Below are 16646 nucleotides of genomic sequence, written 5' to 3'. Positions count from 1 at the left end.
ATAGAGCAAAATCAGGCAGTACTTGTTTATTGAACTGTTGTATTAAATCAATATCACATTTGCAAACTCCCTTAACAACTATTAAAAGTTGTCACTCTCCTTATCGCGATCTGTGGGCGCACAGAAAATGAGCGCGCGAGTGAGTTCTCAAGACGTGCAAATGATACGTTCCGTCATCTATCATCGCGTTATAAGCGCGGAACCTGTGGGAATAAGACAAAGTCCCTTTAAGGGTATTCTATAGTCTTTGGAATGAGTAGAATTGTTATTAATAGCCGCAATCCCGCGCCGAAATTCAAGTCCTGCTCTGTGTTCTCTGCTAATAACCTGACTGTGAATGATGCGAGCGGCGTTGTTTTGTCAGTGAGAAGATGCAGCCGTGGCGGGGAGGATTTTTGGTGTGCTGCGGCTTAATATTTACAGATACTAGTCCATATTGCGACTCTATTTAAGTGTACTGACCTACTTTTGACTAATTCATCCAAACTTTGACAAATAATAAAAAAAACAAATATAAATTCCATTTATATGACAGGATTCCGCGATTCCGTCCGCATTTTCCGCATCGTGGAAATCATAGATAATATTGAGGTGTTTTGCAACTTCAGTGTAACGTTAGTGGATTGCGATTTATTGCAACTTAAGCAACGTCTGCTGCTGACTTCCCTTTGAGAGACAACGGATGCGTGTTCACTGAAGCAGCTCCAGTTAGCAAGCGCTTTCGGAGTGAGAGTGAATTCCGCTTTGATTGGTCGGACTCATGACTCCCAACAAATCAGATGGGTGGTGGGCAGAGACTGCTTTAGGCCACAGAGTGGTGAGTTCTGACAGGCTGCATCAGAGCCAAATAGCGCGTTTCAAAATTAAGTTATTTTATCGGCGAATCGGTTTTGAAAATTACCGATACCGATAATCATAAAAATGCTTAATATCGGCGCCGATAATCAGTCGACCCCTATTGTTTATTATAATGTTTGTAAACTATTTGCGTCGCCATTAGGCATTTCTGAATGAAATAAAAATGCGACTTATGTTTTTTCCCCCCCTAAAAAAACATTTTTTTTATACGCGTAGCGTATTTTAAACATGCAGCAAACCTTTTTAAATATTTTGATCAATTACTGAAAAAATAAATAATTAAATGACTTTTTAAACCGTTTAACTGATTGTATTAATCGGTCAAAAAACTTACGGTCGGTTAACCGGTTAAATGGTTCAAATGAACATCCCTAGACCGAACTACTCTTTTTTTTTTATTTTTTTATTCTTTTTAAAGATAAGCTTTTGAAGACTTTTTTCTATATTTTACCTGGAATCTGCCAATGTGTCCCTGTAACTCCATCAGGGCGGCACTGTTGATTTCCTGTCCCATCTCAAGGGCTCCTGAAACATAAAAAAAAATAGAGATACACAGCATTAGTCATCCATCAGTGTTATAGAGCATCTGTAGAGGCAGCTGTGCTGTTTCTGTACCTGGCAGTGCGGTCTTGCTGATGATGGCAGTGAGGAGAGAGAGCTCCTGTAAAGCGCCCATACTCATATCCTGACCATGCAGGATGGACTGAATGACATCAGAGTGAACAATGAGCCACTGCAGCACCTACAAACCAACACACACAGATTACTTCACATCAACTGTATGTTTATGTCTATTGTCTAAAATAAATATATTGATTTTATTTATAATATAATATAATATATAATAATGAGATTATTTCAGAAAATGTAAGTATTCTTTTAGTTTTAGTGGATTTTTCAATTAAACATTTTTTATAGATTTTAAAAATATTTTAAAAAGTTGATAAGCCAAAAATATTTTTTTTTTGCAATCACAGAAATAAATACCATGTTAAAATATATTCAAATAGAAAATAATTATTTTAATAATTCCAATTGTATTATTTCACAATAAGAATGTATTTTTGATCAAATAATTGCAGCTTTGATGAGCACAAGAGACTTTGAAAAACATTAAAAAACCTCGCCAAACCCAAAACTTCTAAACAATAGTGTAAATAAACTTACTTTACCTATGTCCCAATACTGATATACTTAAGTATGCAGTTAGATGTAGTACAGTACTACATACAAGTACGTACTTTCCTCATAACAAGCTTAACTCGCTTAGTATATACAGGGTTCGTACACATTTTTACCAATAAATTTCCATGACTTTTCCATGTAAAATTTTCTGACGATGCAACAATGACCCGATTAGGCAAGTGACAATTCTGTCAACTGTCCCGAAATGCGAGTGAAAGTCTTGTATCGCAGCGTGCAGCGGCTCTTGTAGCGCAGACAAGATGCGGTGATGTGAAGCCATTTGAAGAAGACGCGTACAGCTGAATCACTCACGCGGTTTTCAAATTACTGATTTGATCAGTCTGTGTGGACTGGACTCAGTCTGTAGGTTTGATTATTTGCTCATCAAACCTACATGCTATAGGCTATTGAATAAATGTGTGAATATCCATCATTTTAAAGTCAAAAGCTGCAGGAATGAGTAAAACGATGCGATATAGCCTATGCGCAATCCCGCACCGAAATTCAGCACCTGATTCAACATAATTCTATTATACAGAGTTTTGTGAAATAGATTTCAATGACTTTTCCAAAACTTTCTGGGTTTATTTATTTTTCCAAAACTTTTCCAGGCCTGGAAATTGGTGTTTTAAAATTCCATGACTTTTCCAGGTTTTTCATGACCGTACGAACCCTGTATATAGCAGAAATTTGTGAATTTGGATTCAGCCCGTTTCAGAGGAAGCGTTTTATGGATATTTAAGTACCTGTGCCGCCCCCTGCTGGTGATGCGTGGTGGTGGAGGTCAAGATGACCTGCATCAGTCTGAGGGTAGGCAGCAGGATCTGTCTGTATCGCTCTAGAGGACTAGGAATAAACCCTGATGGATCTCTCTGCCCAAACACTCTGGAAGAGAGATACAGAGAGTAAGATGACCTCGGTGAAAGACATCTGTTCATCTATAATTTAGTCTCTAGATTATAGAGTACAGACCTGAGTGCGTCATTCTGAGGGAGCATGTGAAACACCTGACACTCCACCAGCTGACCGACCAGCCCACAGCACAGGAGCTCCATTGCACCCTGTGCGGTCTTAGCCACACGGGTCAGCAGCGCCATTTTGGACTCATAGATGTATAGTGGTTTGAGCAGTGGAGGCTGAGGTGTGAGCAGAGTTTGCAGGTCAGCATCGTCCTGTCTCAAGCTCTCAACCAGCACACGCAGGTACCCGCTGTTACATAGGTACACCAGCCACTGGCACTGTCTGTCTATAGACAGCACCCTGTCCAACACAGCCAGAGCCAGCATCTGAAAAAGAGATGATGTCCTCAACTCAACTCACTAGCCATTTGGTGGTGTTATTGTAATATCTAATTTCTTAATAACTCAGTAAGATGCTGTTGAATCGTTTGCTCTTACCCTGCCAATCTCATGGCCGTCACAAGCGTCTCTGCACACCACCTCCATGAGCGCAGTGCCGTAGCTCTCGATGATGGCCAGGTTCTCTCTCTGCAGCTTGGAGAAACAATCTTCAGGAGCAGTCAAACGCTCCCACATGGAGGTACCTGTAAATTCACCATTATAATATTTGCATATATTATTTTTATATATTAGTATATATTACATAATATCATTATGAACAGCGTTTAAAGCCTACATGCTTTTCAAAGGCAGATGTTGTGAACGATTACTCCTTACAAGAATTACATAAGACTCCAAAATCACATAGCATTTTGATGTTGAAAAAAAAAAACTTGGTATACTCAATTTACTAAAAATGTATTAAAATTAAATAATATAAATTAATAAATATAATTGTTATAAATTACATATATAAAATTATATTTATATATGATAAATGATACAATTATTTTATATATATAATATAACAAATAATATTAAATATATGCACTCAAATGATATTTTTTATATGTATATTTTATTTTTAGATATTTATTATATAAATATTATAATCCTAAATATTATATGCAATCAAATAGTAAAATATTGTTAAACATTGTAAAACCTTTGCTTTATCATATCCTTGTTTCTATACCTGTCTGCAGTGTCTCTGGCTCCTCAGGTTTCTGGGCAATTTGCAGGTAGTAGAGCAGAGCACCATAAAGGTGAGCCCGTAGACGTTGGAAACCTCCACCTTGATGTAAACAAATACCAGAGTAAAACAAGAAGTTTAACCTCTAACATGGTGGAATTAATTTACCCATGTTAGCTGATTAGTCAACCCTGAAAATGCAACCCTTCTAACCTGTGCACAAGGTAAAATCCAGTAGCTTCCTCAGGATGAGGTGGAGGGCGGAGTTAGCGATTGAAGCAAATCCTGATCCAGATCCACCCTCTGGCCCCGCCCCCTGCTGCTCAGACAGCACTGATTGGCTGAGGTGTGCTGTTAATGTGAAGACCGCCCCGGCTACAATTGGCATCAATTCACCAGCAGCATCCTCTGATAACACCTACAGGAAAGAGAGAAGCAAGTCAGACATCCTCATTTGTAAGTCGCTTTGGATAAAAGTGTCTGCTAAATGCAAAAACAGACACACTTCCTCTCCATTAGTTTTCCTACCTTGTCGTGCAGATCCAGCAGCAGGTCTCTGATGATCAGCTGGCGCTGGTCGGCTGGGATGAGCTCTGAAGGACAGGCCGTAAGGATAGTCTCCACCAGACTCCTCCAGCTCTGCAAAGCATGACGCTTGGCACTAAGACTACACCGCACGTGGGTTCCTCTCCACCACCTGCTGCAGGATTGAGTTCACCTCCTGATACCAACAGAGACAATGAAAAACACCAGGAAGCACATCTTTTGTATATTAGTATAAATTACAAAATATAATTTCTTACATATAATAATCTAATATATTCAAATATATTTATATTAGGGGTGCTCCGATCAGGATTTTTGAGGCCGATCACAGAAAGCAGTATCTGCCGATACCGATCTTTTAAAGCCTTCTTTTTATCATTTATAACTATTTATAGTGATACTCCAATCAGGATTTTTAGACATTTATTCAGGGCCTGAATTTAATTTTTGAAAATGGGGGGAAAGCATGAAAGCATGATGAATCAATGAAAATATTAATTGTTTATTCTTACAATAAATGACAATATTAGGTCTAATGCATGCAGGAGATCAGTGAGCCATTCACATACCTTGACGTTGCAGACCGTGTGTCCCTGCTCATTGACGTGTTCACAGTTGGTGATGACCTGCTCAATCTGAGCACGCTCAAAGAAGTCCAGCTGCAGAAGCTCCGGGGCCTCCTGACTGAAGTCTATGGCATCCAGAACGCTCAGCAGCCTCCTGCGTACTAAAAGAGCAATGGATGATTAACTAATTCTACTCAAAATCAGATGGCTCCTTCCTTTCTAAAGGGTCAGAACAAACTGCAATGTAAGCACACTTTCTCTTACCTTTGGAGACCGTGCCAAAATGCAGGAAACCACTGACTGATCTACTCTCCTCTTCCATGCCTGTCTCTCCATCTGCTACAAGACAGATACAATGATTGCGTTTACTTCAATGTGGCTGGCTGGTCATCATGAGTAAAACTGGGTGTGTGCATTACCTGCATGTAGTGTGTGTGGCTGGTCATCGAGGAGGAGGTTGAGCAGTCTCTGTGTGTGTGAGCGCTGGCGGTTCAGTGAGGTCACTCTGAGCTCAATGGCTGCAGTTTTCATCAGCCAGGACATCTGAGACAGAGCAGCGATCTCATTCTCTGTGGGACATAAAGACAGAATCAATCAGAGGGATCAACAGTATAGTATGTGAAATTAGGATTAGCGCGTTGCAAATCAGATAAAAGATTTTTAAAAATGTAAAAGGAGTCTGGATGGCATACTAAATCCACAATTTGAGTGTCTGTTTTACTCCCAGCAATATCGAATTACTAATAATAAAAAACATGTTTGATTATTACACTACCGTTCAAAGGTTTGTTGTTGTTTTTTGCAATTTTTGACAAATGTTCACCAAGGCTGCATTTACTTATGTCAAAAATACAGTAAAAAAAAACAACAGTAGACAGGCAGCATACCCAGTACAATGAAAGGCAGGTGCTGCAGATGAGAGAACAGGAAGTCCTGACTGGTCCTGAGGTATCGCATGGTGGGCCCAGAAGTGTCAGGACACGCGCACAGCTGATAGATCACCTGGTACGAACACACAAACACACACACAGACACAAATTACATACTTTAACATTACATAAAGGGCATCACAATGTCTGAATGTAAATTAAACTGTATGTACTTGGTAGCAGAGTTCAGCTAGTTGAGGGGCTTGTTTGGTAAGCACAGGTCCAGAGCGCCACTCACTGCCCCTCTGGAGCAGACTAAGGATCGCATGCAGGCAGCTCCGTGGACAGCCAAGAACACCTTATTGATGGAAACATGACGTTGTCACAAGACCAAACATTTTCAGGCATAGCATGGTACACATAAAAGTCCTGCATTTGAGTTTGAGTCATGTTGAGATCTTGCCTGGGTCCTGCAGGTTAGTGGAGGAAACTGGCTTCTTCACTTCATAGCCCAGCAGATACAGGCCCAGATTGGGGCCCTTTAGCTCCAGAGGGGTGATCAGAAGGTTCAGGATGTGGATCTTGATTTCATGACGAATCCTGCCTACCCGTTTCTCAGGGTCTGAGTCTGAACCAAGAAAAAAATGCTGCTTTAAACCATTCATAGATGATATATGGTCATTTTCAGGTTAAGGACTCACCGTCTGTGGCCACTCCCTCCTGAGCTTCCTCACTGTCCAGACACTCCACAAAACCAGCCATCAACTTCTCACTCGCAGCCTACTCATTACAAAACAATTCTGTCATACTTAAAGCAACTCTAATCCATTTTATCACCTAAAGACAATGTGAGGTCTCTTACCTGATCATGTGTGAAGTCTCCAACCAGTCTGGCCTGGATGTTTGGGTAGCGTGCGATACGGCGCAGAATCTTGGCACTCTGGAAAGCAGCATCAGGGTTCGAACTGCTGTGATACAAATACCTGTAAAGAGCAAAAAAGTAAAATCAGCCTATGTATTGCTGAATCAGACTAGCCCTAAAGCATTTCTGACATGATTTGGGGGGAAATGATTTTGATGGGAACAATATATGGCAGATATATGTGTAAATGAAGAAAGCAGACCTGGCAATGTTGGTGATGTGATCAGCCCGTCTGCTCTGAGCACTGACGCCCTGCAGGAGCTGTTCCACAGGAGCAACGAGTAGCGATGTCTGACTTTCTCTCAGCAGATCCATAAACGTCACCTCCTTCTGTAGAGCCAGCTCCAACAAACACAGACAGTGCAGCACTGCTGACTCCAACTGCTTCTTTCCTACAATAGCAGCACCAGCATAATATAATAAACAAATAAACACAAACTGATCCATATCTAGAAATGTATCATTCAGCATTTAGTGTCAAAATTGCAAAAATATTCATTGAGCAGCAATGCCCAAATATAGAAATCGCTAGTATTTTAACAGCTTTCATTAATTACATTAACTTTAAAACCAAATAGACCCATTAATGTAAACCCAAACAGAAATGTCATACAACTATACATTCATACTCTACCACTAATTTAATATTTTAGAAAGAAGTCTTTTATGCTTACCAAGCCTGCAAGTATTTTTTTTTAAATATAAAGTAAAAACACAAATAGTGTGAAACAGTTTTACAATTTAAAATTAAGTTTTCCATTTTAATATATTTTAAAATATATTTAACAACAACCATTACTAAAGTATTCGATGATGATCCATCAAAAATCAGAATGATATCAAGTCAACTCAATATTAAAACCAGCTAATTAATTCACAAAATAATTTTAGTGATACATTTTCTAGGCTTCTTTGATGAATATAAAGGTCAAAAGAACAGCATTTATTTGAAACTGAATTTTTTTTGTGTAACATTATAAACGTCTTTACTGTCACTTTTGTGAATGGTAGTTTGTTTTCATATATTAAATAGGGACACAACAGTTTCAAAATGGTTATATGGTAATGGTCAATATTGGATATATATCATTAAATCTTAAAATATATCCTATATTTAATTTTAAAATTGACCATCCATTTTTCATATACATCATACTGTGATTTTATTTTTTGAGTGTTTTGCCCTCATCCTATTACATAAAATAGTATAGAATAATCAGCTTATTGGTATCTACCTCAATTTTAATATCCTAATAACTGATCTGTTAAGCATTATATACTGATTTAATGAATTTTAATGAGTTGTTGGATATTAAAAAATATATAGATCAGGCCTCTACCAGGAAAGGGGGCATAGGTGTCAAGATGGCGAGCGCCCTCCTCAAGCAGGCTGAGGCAGAGAGAGAAGGTGGGCGAGTCATTCAGCAGGTGAAACATCAGGCTGTGCCCCGGGGGCTTATTTGCCAGCACTTGCTCTCCCTGAAGTTCCACCATTTCTTGCAAGAAGTCCGCTGGCTGCGGCTCATATTCCCTCAGAAGTTTCTGAAACACCTCTAGCACTGCCTCAGCTACCTCCCACTACAGAGAGTGAAATAAAAACAGTCAACAAAGATACACGACCATAAATGGAGACGAGGCTGAGATAAGAGACATGTTTAAGTCTAGCAGGCTGCAGCAAACCTTTTCAGCTGGTCGACGGTAGGCACGCGTGGGGAAGGCCAGAAACACAGAGTCACGCAGGAAGTCAAGAAAAGGCTGAAAGCCTGGTGCACGCAGTCCTGCTCCAAGATTCACTGGAAGTGCGCTCTCCGCCAGAGTACTGATCAGATGACAAAATGCCCTTGTGAGAGGATACTCCTCACAGCTCGATTCAATCTCGTTCAGCTCCACCTGTTAAGAGGCAAATTAAATTAGTTCCACAGTAAAAGCACATATATAATGTATACATATAAAAACACACATTGTAGGGCTGTATAATTCATCAAATAAAATCAAAATCGCAACATGACTTAGTGCAATTATCAAATCACAAAAGCTGTCATTTAATTAAACAGATATATGTGTTGCTTGTATAGTATTTTGAAGTATGGCACTGTAATCTTTTATGCAGGAGCAGCTCATGATCCGTTTTTTTTTTCAGTGTCTCAAAGTGGCTCTGTTCACAGTAAATGTTCACAAACTCATCTCTTCATTCTCTCTTGAGTTTGGGTCACTTATAACATACATCTGGGAATGCATCAACCATCTTTCCAAACTTGTAATGAGAAGGGCTCCCTGTTGTTTTCCACCAAAATAAAAACTTGATGGTTTAATGTTTGAAAATTAAGAAATTAAAACAGTCATAAATATTACTATTGTATATTACAGTATTTCAATTGTACTATAAAATAAAATGATTATTTTTCTTATATATTTAATTTTCATGTTATTTATTTTGTAAATATTTTTATTTACCAACAATAATAATCATCATTACCATCATTATATAGTCACGTTGATAAATAATCACAAAATTTTGGGGCAAATTGTGAACGAATAAGCACAGCAAATCTGGAGCTTTAAAAATAACAATAATAATTCATAATAAAATGTATTATCTTTTAATATTTTTTTTATTAAATCTTTAAAAAAATTATATCACAATCACAATTGTTATCAGAAAAATCACAAGTAGACTTTTTTTCTCCTAAATCATGCAGCCCTAACACCAGTATATGCAATAAGAAACACAGTTAACCTCAATCCCAGCAGCCTGTCTCTGTCCAGGGGCTTTCACTGTCTGCAGGATCTGAGATGGAAAAATACAACAATGATCAATATCATATTAATCAAGTCAACTCAATTGAAAACGCACTAAAATGCACTATTTCTATTGTTCTATTCTAATTTAGTACAGATAATTAAATTTAAACATTTATTCTTCTATTGTAGGTCAGTTTTGCATTATATGACGAAGTTTTAGTCAACCTGTGTGTACTCCAGTGACTGCCAGAGGGAGGCAGCGATCTCGGGAGATTTGCCAAAGGCAGCAAGCGCATGCAAGATTTGAGCTTTCAGCACGGGCTGAACACTGCACTGCAGTAATCCCAGCATCACCACCGCAGGCGTCCATTGAGGGTGTTCACAAAGAGCCAGACGCGCATTCTCACTCTGAAAAATGTAAGGACATGTTTGAACACTGATATACCAAGAGCAATTTCATCTGCTTGATGATGTAATGAGGGCTGATCATCAGCACTGGTTTCCTAATTTGATTCTGATTCACAAGTTCTGATTCATATTCGATTTGATTCCATTTTGATTCATTTTGGAATATTTCAATTTCAACGTTTTTTTTTTTGTTTGTTTTTTTTTGCTTTGAAATGAAAGTGAAATGGGCCAACTGTTTAATATTCATTCAAAATACATAATTTTCATAATCTAAGTTTCAGATGATGACACCATCAGGAAGAGAGGTATGCTACAAATAAAATTTAGTCAAAATGTTCAGTCATCAAAAAAAAACAAATATATATATTATATATATGTATGTGTGTGTGTGTGTGTGTGTGTGTGTATCTTTTTTTTTAACTGGTCGATATCTAGAAAGCAGGGTGACTGATAGCTAATGTAATGTTGATGTACAATACAGTTTAATAAGATGTTTCATGTAAACATTAAACCATCAACATTTCAATTTAGAATTGAATTTGTTCAATTAATCAGTCATTATATTGTGATGTATGTGTGCTCTACCCAGGTGATGATAGTGGTAAGCAGCTGGAGGAATGCAGTGAGGCCTTCCAGCTCTCTCTGAGTGATGCCTCTGATGGGTGGGTGGCGGTACTGCATGCTGTCGGCACTGGACACATCTCGTCGCAGGTTCTCATGGTAGAGCATGAGAGAATGGAAAAAGTGCTCCCATGACACAACACTGCCTGAAATTCCAGCCTGCCGGTTCTCTCCTGAAACAGCCATATAAACAAATTTATATGGTAGTGCACGTGACTTACAATGCTTTACCACAGCACTCATATCACACCATTCTCTTTTAAGATCTGAGGGTGCAGTTACCATGGGGAGCTCCATTGGTTTTAAGCAGACTAAAGCAATAGTGGGAACACCGAGGACCATTAGCAAGTCCTTTCAGCATACGCAAGTAAGGGATATAGAGAGTAGCAGGGAGCAGATCACCCATCTGACGCACAAACTTGGAGAGAACCACCTGAGGTAACATACACAAATATATACAGAAATTTGACACTTTATTCAAAGCAGTAGGTTTTTTTCTATAAAAATACTTTTAGTAAGTTTTAGTATCATTAGCAAGAATGAGGTTTCTTCTCACACCTGTTTGTGAGGGGGTCTTTGGAGTGGTACTCCAAGAAAAGATCCGGTGAGTGAAGTGTGCTGAAGAGACTCTGATGGACACCAGAACTCCAGGGCCAGCTCAAGTTCAAATGGATCTTTACTGTAAAACTCTCCAATCTGAAAAAAAAAAAAAACACACCATTCTTCAGCATTAATTACAATAGTTCAAAAGTAATGTTGTGTGACATAATGCTATTACGTATTAAAATAAAATGAATAAAATTTTAGGAGCAATATGTGAAGATGCAAGTCATTTCCTGGCTTTAAAGAGATCTGCAATGATGAAGAAAACATTATGTATGTAGTATGTGATAAATGTAAACGGAAGCTCACAAGTATCATGAGGTGGTCCAGGTCCTTGCGTAGAGATGATGGTGGTTCGCTGCCCATCTGCAGAGCCATGTGGATCAGTCGAGCATCTTCATCAGCACGGTTACGCAACTGCTTCACCTGCAAATAACACTCTTCACTTAACTTATCTTCATACGCACTCATTAGCATTAGTATTATTTTTTAAGAGAAATTATTACTTTTACTCAGAAAGCATATATTGAATCAATCAAAAGTGAGAGAAATGTAATTTATAATGTTACAAAATATTTACATTTCAAATAAATGCTGTTCTTTTGAACTTTCTATTTATCAAAGAATCTGGAAAAAAACATTTCTCATCGCACCTTCATTGGCATGAGAGCCAGGAAATCAGTAATGAGAGAATGCAGTCGGCGGGTGTAGAATTCTTCTTGGCTGAAGTCATCACTTCCTAGGATGCCCTCTGTCAGAAAGAGGAAGACACCTCCCAACAGTGCCTGGTCCGCCAGAGCCTCATCTGCCTCTGTAAACTCCACTAGAGCTGAAAAGAAAATTACCAAAAGTGGGAGAGAGTATATTAACCTATAAAGTCATAAAGCGACGTTTTACACATTTTTAAATGTTTTCATGCATTTTCGGGGTTTAGCTACTATTTGCATCTACTATAACAAACTATTGTATAAACAGTATATAGAGATCATGCATAGACACAGTACCTGTGATGTATCAGGAGATCATGAGAGCTAAAGTAAAATTGATTTTGAAATTAACAATAGCCTGAGCTATGAAAGGCGTGTTGATACCTGCACCCTGTGGAAGTTGTGACAGGGCCCTCAGAGACAGAGCCCAGGCCAGCTGAACCACTGCCTGCAGTCCTGGAAGCTTCCAGCCCTGACCCTCCACCAGCCGACTGTGCACTGCAGCCACATACTGCTTCTCCGTCAGTAGAGGCGAGGCCTGGAGCAAGTCTAATGAACAAAAAATGTGTTTGTGAAAACGTAATATTTCTACTAAGAAATAACTTATATTTTCTATTAATCATACTTATATGAGTGTGGAAAATAATAAAGCATTTATAGCTACCAAAGATGGTTGCAACAAAGCATGAATACCTTCTCTATCCTCTGTTCCTTGCTCCAGAAAACTAACATCCAGGCAATAAAGCAACGACATGACTAAAGCAAGGTTAACGCTATCCAATGAGCCATCAGCTTCTGCTGTCACCATCTCCAAGTGACCGATGAGGGTCAAGGTGTCCTCTTTGCTTAGAGGTGACTGGCATGTCCATGCAAACAAACACTCTGCCAGTGACTGTCGGCACTCTTTGATGAGGTCGGATACCTGCACCATTTGAATAACAGTTATTACAAATTGGTCATTTACATAATTTGCATATGTAATTATCATCAATTTGCACAGGATGCTTTACCTCTTTTCTGTGTTTCTCATTGCCAAGGCCCCTCTCTTTCTGAAGCCTCTCAAACTCTCGGGTCACACTGACATCTGAGATCAAGTTCAGGATTTGTTTGGTCAAACCCTGAGCCATCAGCTCATCTGTGAACCGTGTGGTGAGATTTACCAATTCAGGACTACATGAGAAGAAAACATGACAATACCAAAGAATTACATTAAAAATCAACAAACGTAAGATAAAAAACACAAATGAATGTAGTTGTTTTTTGTTGTTGTTGTTGTTGTTGTTGCTGTTTTTGCTTTTTGTAATGAACACTGTGCAGTGCTACAAGCTACCTGACAGAATTGGCATTCAGTATATGAAATTGTTAGAAAAATTCTAACTTCTTTCCTCTTTTGACTTAAAATCTATTGAAAGAGCATGCTGGTAAAGGACATATCACAGGACTTGTCCTTTTTTTAAGTTCACATGTGTATGTATACAGTACAGAAATGAGTCCTAAAACCCAGAAACAAGTTCCACCACGCATAAGTCAATGGGTTTTTTTAAATGGCTTTTGGTTAAAAGCCTGAAAGAAGGTCTGTGGTTAACACAATAAATATTTTCACGTGTTATTCTATGACATTTTAACCTTTTACATGTCTTGAAAATGATGGTTGCTAACTGTGCGTTCACACTGCCGCCGTCAAGAGCGTCAAAGTGGCCGGAAGTCATTCATTTTCAATGTGAGCCAGCGTCGAGCAGCGGCGTGGCGCGACTTGGACGTTGAGGGCGTCGAGGTGAGTTGAAATCAGGTCAACTTTATGGTAATGAGCTATGACGCGGTTCGGCGGCATCTGGCGGCAACCAATCGGAACGTAGAAGTCCACCGCTTGAGAGGATTCCAGAGAACGCAGTCATGTAAACTTTGGTTCCGACCACATTAGTTCCCAAGCAAAATGGAGGAGAGGTTGATTATTGCTGTGGCGGGTTTCCCAATAATCTATGACGTGTCCCTGTTTGCATACTGGGACATAAATTTTAAAAAAAATGATGCGTGGACCAAGTTGTCTGAGATTGTTGGTGTTCCTGGTGAGTTGCTGATGTGCATTAACATTATAGTAATAATAATCTAATGACATAATAAATAATAGTATAATAGTCCCAGTTCACTTTTAAACCTTTAAATCAAATTTCCTGATTATACTTACATTAAGTAATGTTTATACCTGCTTATACTTAAGTAACATTTTCAATGCAGGACTTTTACTTGTATCAGAGTATTTTTACAGTGTGGTATTAGTGCTTTATACATTATGAGGTAAAGGATCTTAATACTTCGTCCACAACAATATTTAATGAGGTTAACTTATAACGTTACCCTCCTTGTGGTCAGTCTGCACAAGATCAACAAGCTTGTTTGCTTTGCGTCCCCTTTAAATACAAGATAAGCATTCGATCTACGTCAGAGCGTCCACGAATCTTTCTACAGCGTTGTTGGCAGGGCGGCCAGAGCGATTTTTGATGCTCTCGACGGCGGCGGTGTGAACGCACAGTAACAAGTGGCTAAATGGGACTACAGAGGATTTCGATTTCATGTGGTCTGCAATAGCTTGCAGTTAAAAAATCCTAAATTTCCAATATCCTGAAAGTTGTTGAAGTGTGCAATCAATAACCTGTCAACCTCTTGGATAAAGTGTTTCCTGAAAAGGAAGTATGGGAGAAGCATGGGAGAATGAGCTAGATCTTGTTGCATGAAGGGAAAGCAACAAACCTCAAGTCAAGTGTGAAAGTCTTCCCGTGTCTGGACTGGATGAGCGAGCCAAGGGAGTTGGCCACACAGCGTTTGCCATCCCAGTAAAGGAGCACAGCTACCAGGCCTCGAGTCAGGCCGGGGAAATGAGGCTGCTGGTGCTCTCCTAAAAATACACATGAAGATCACATTATTGCATAGCAATTTCACTGCAATGATACAATATGAGCAATGTGTATTCCAGCAGTACTGAATGTGTATGTTCAGTGTGTGTACCTGCCAACAGCAGTTCAAGGGCAGCTAGTTCTCCCAGGTCAAAAAGGTCACTAAGGATGAAGGCTTCTGAGATAAGCTGCTCAGGAAGTAGTCGCACTCCCTGCTGGCCCTGAATAGCAATGCCTTCTGTGCTGGCTTTCCGAACCTTCTCTCTCTGTTCTGCACTCTTCATCTGTTTTGCAAAAAAAAAATATATATACTGTATTTTACAACAAAGAATGCATTTTGAAGCTCTGAAGCATTTTACAAGTACAGGTGCATCTCAATAAATTAGAATGTGGTTTTTGTTAAATGTGAGCCAGAATCATCACAATTAAAAGAACCAAAGACTTAAACTACTTCAGTCTGTGTGCATTAAATTTATTTAATACACAAGTTTCACAATTTGAGTTGAATTACTGAAATAAATGAACTTTTCCACGACATTCTAATTTATTGAGATGCACCTGTAATTCACCAAACTTAATTACAGTACAATTACAATTTTCCACATGCAATGTTTTGAATCTATAGAAAGTAAAACCCACTGGGTTTTTGAAGAGGGTGAGGAAGGAGGGTTTGTGTTTCTTCAACTGCAGATCTAAAAGATGAACACTCTCTGGCTGTCGTCTCCATATGGCCCCCTCCACGGCTTCCCAGAGCTCCTTCAGTGGGCCCCACAGACTGGCTCCTGCAAACAGATTCACAGTATGTCACATAGAATTTACAAAATCAATTCTTTCTGTATAAACATTATCAATTGGGAAAGTGGTGTGGTGGGCCGTTTGAAAGAAAACAGTGTATTAGCTGAATTGGTAATTCCTGTTCAATTTATAATAAACAACTGGTCAAAAAAAATTCTTTAGTGCAACTTTGATGAGTTGATTTGACTTAAAAGTAAAGATTGATTATTATTGCATGATCATTAACATAGGAGGCTGTCAAAAGACACATATGAAGCATGGATATCAACATTCACTGGCAACCATTAATTACAATGGAAAAGTCCACTGATGACTGAGAGTGAAAATTAATATAACAACACATATGCCATACCGCAAAAAGAGACTCGTATTTTTAATAAAACCACCTCAATCCTAATTCTTACTCATTTTTAGACTTAACTGAGACCATTTATTAACCTTACTTACAAGTAAAGACCGTCTTCATAAGTTAGTTTTAAGAGACATTAAAGGTTTCAAATAAACTGCTTTGTCTGGTCACACAGAGATTATGGTCTTACCGTAACATTTCCTATAATAATAATTTTAATAATAGTAATATTGTGGATAGATAATAATGAATGTAATATGACGCATGTAGCTACACACTGTAAGCATATTTACTAATGAAGGTAACGTGGAGAACTGAACAAGTATTTGCACTATTCTATTGAATTACATTAGTTTAAATGGCTAGTGCATTAGTCAGTACTCTATACTGTAAAAATATGAAGTATGTTTATAATATAGAATATATACGTTAATACCTGAATTTACCGCCATCTGCGTCGCCATGTCTGAAGCGTGACAGGGCTGCCCCGAATTTTGCCGGTGTGAAACTTTCGGTTTCTAACGTTTATTTTAAACTCACATTCGTGTTTTTT

The 16646-nt window shown here is 38.6% G+C and overlaps 1 protein-coding gene across 1 annotated transcript in view; it reads right to left on the bottom strand.

Moving 5' to 3' along the window:
• Positions 1 to 16639, bottom strand: part of LOC107670362 (nuclear pore complex protein Nup205-like) — a 21879-nt gene extending 5240 nt beyond the window's left edge. The window contains 34 exon segments of the mRNA XM_016462933.1: positions 1310 to 1383; positions 1474 to 1600; positions 2790 to 2928; positions 3016 to 3329; positions 3441 to 3586; positions 4078 to 4176; positions 4288 to 4492; positions 4603 to 4755; positions 4757 to 4795; positions 5190 to 5347; positions 5451 to 5525; positions 5606 to 5755; positions 6074 to 6188; positions 6289 to 6413; positions 6519 to 6683; positions 6757 to 6835; positions 6918 to 7038; positions 7180 to 7369; positions 8318 to 8555; positions 8658 to 8867; positions 9715 to 9765; positions 9945 to 10127; positions 10713 to 10921; positions 11031 to 11181; positions 11307 to 11444; positions 11661 to 11777; positions 12005 to 12180; positions 12443 to 12607; positions 12752 to 12980; positions 13069 to 13228; positions 14807 to 14951; positions 15062 to 15233; positions 15589 to 15731; positions 16530 to 16639. Coding sequence (XP_016318419.1) covers positions 1310 to 1383; positions 1474 to 1600; positions 2790 to 2928; positions 3016 to 3329; positions 3441 to 3586; positions 4078 to 4176; positions 4288 to 4492; positions 4603 to 4755; positions 4757 to 4795; positions 5190 to 5347; positions 5451 to 5525; positions 5606 to 5755; positions 6074 to 6188; positions 6289 to 6413; positions 6519 to 6683; positions 6757 to 6835; positions 6918 to 7038; positions 7180 to 7369; positions 8318 to 8555; positions 8658 to 8867; positions 9715 to 9765; positions 9945 to 10127; positions 10713 to 10921; positions 11031 to 11181; positions 11307 to 11444; positions 11661 to 11777; positions 12005 to 12180; positions 12443 to 12607; positions 12752 to 12980; positions 13069 to 13228; positions 14807 to 14951; positions 15062 to 15233; positions 15589 to 15731; positions 16530 to 16557 — 4989 coding nt within the window. The 5' untranslated portion in view covers positions 16558 to 16639.
• Positions 16640 to 16646: the final 7 nt, after the last annotated feature.

The sequence above is a fragment of the Sinocyclocheilus anshuiensis genome, unplaced genomic scaffold (assembly GCF_001515605.1).
Source record: "Sinocyclocheilus anshuiensis isolate Anshui unplaced genomic scaffold, SAMN03320099.WGS_v1.1 scaffold949, whole genome shotgun sequence".
In the NCBI taxonomy this organism is placed as follows: domain Eukaryota; kingdom Metazoa; phylum Chordata; class Actinopteri; order Cypriniformes; family Cyprinidae; genus Sinocyclocheilus; species Sinocyclocheilus anshuiensis.
This window is presented reverse-complemented; position numbering and strand designations above follow the sequence as displayed.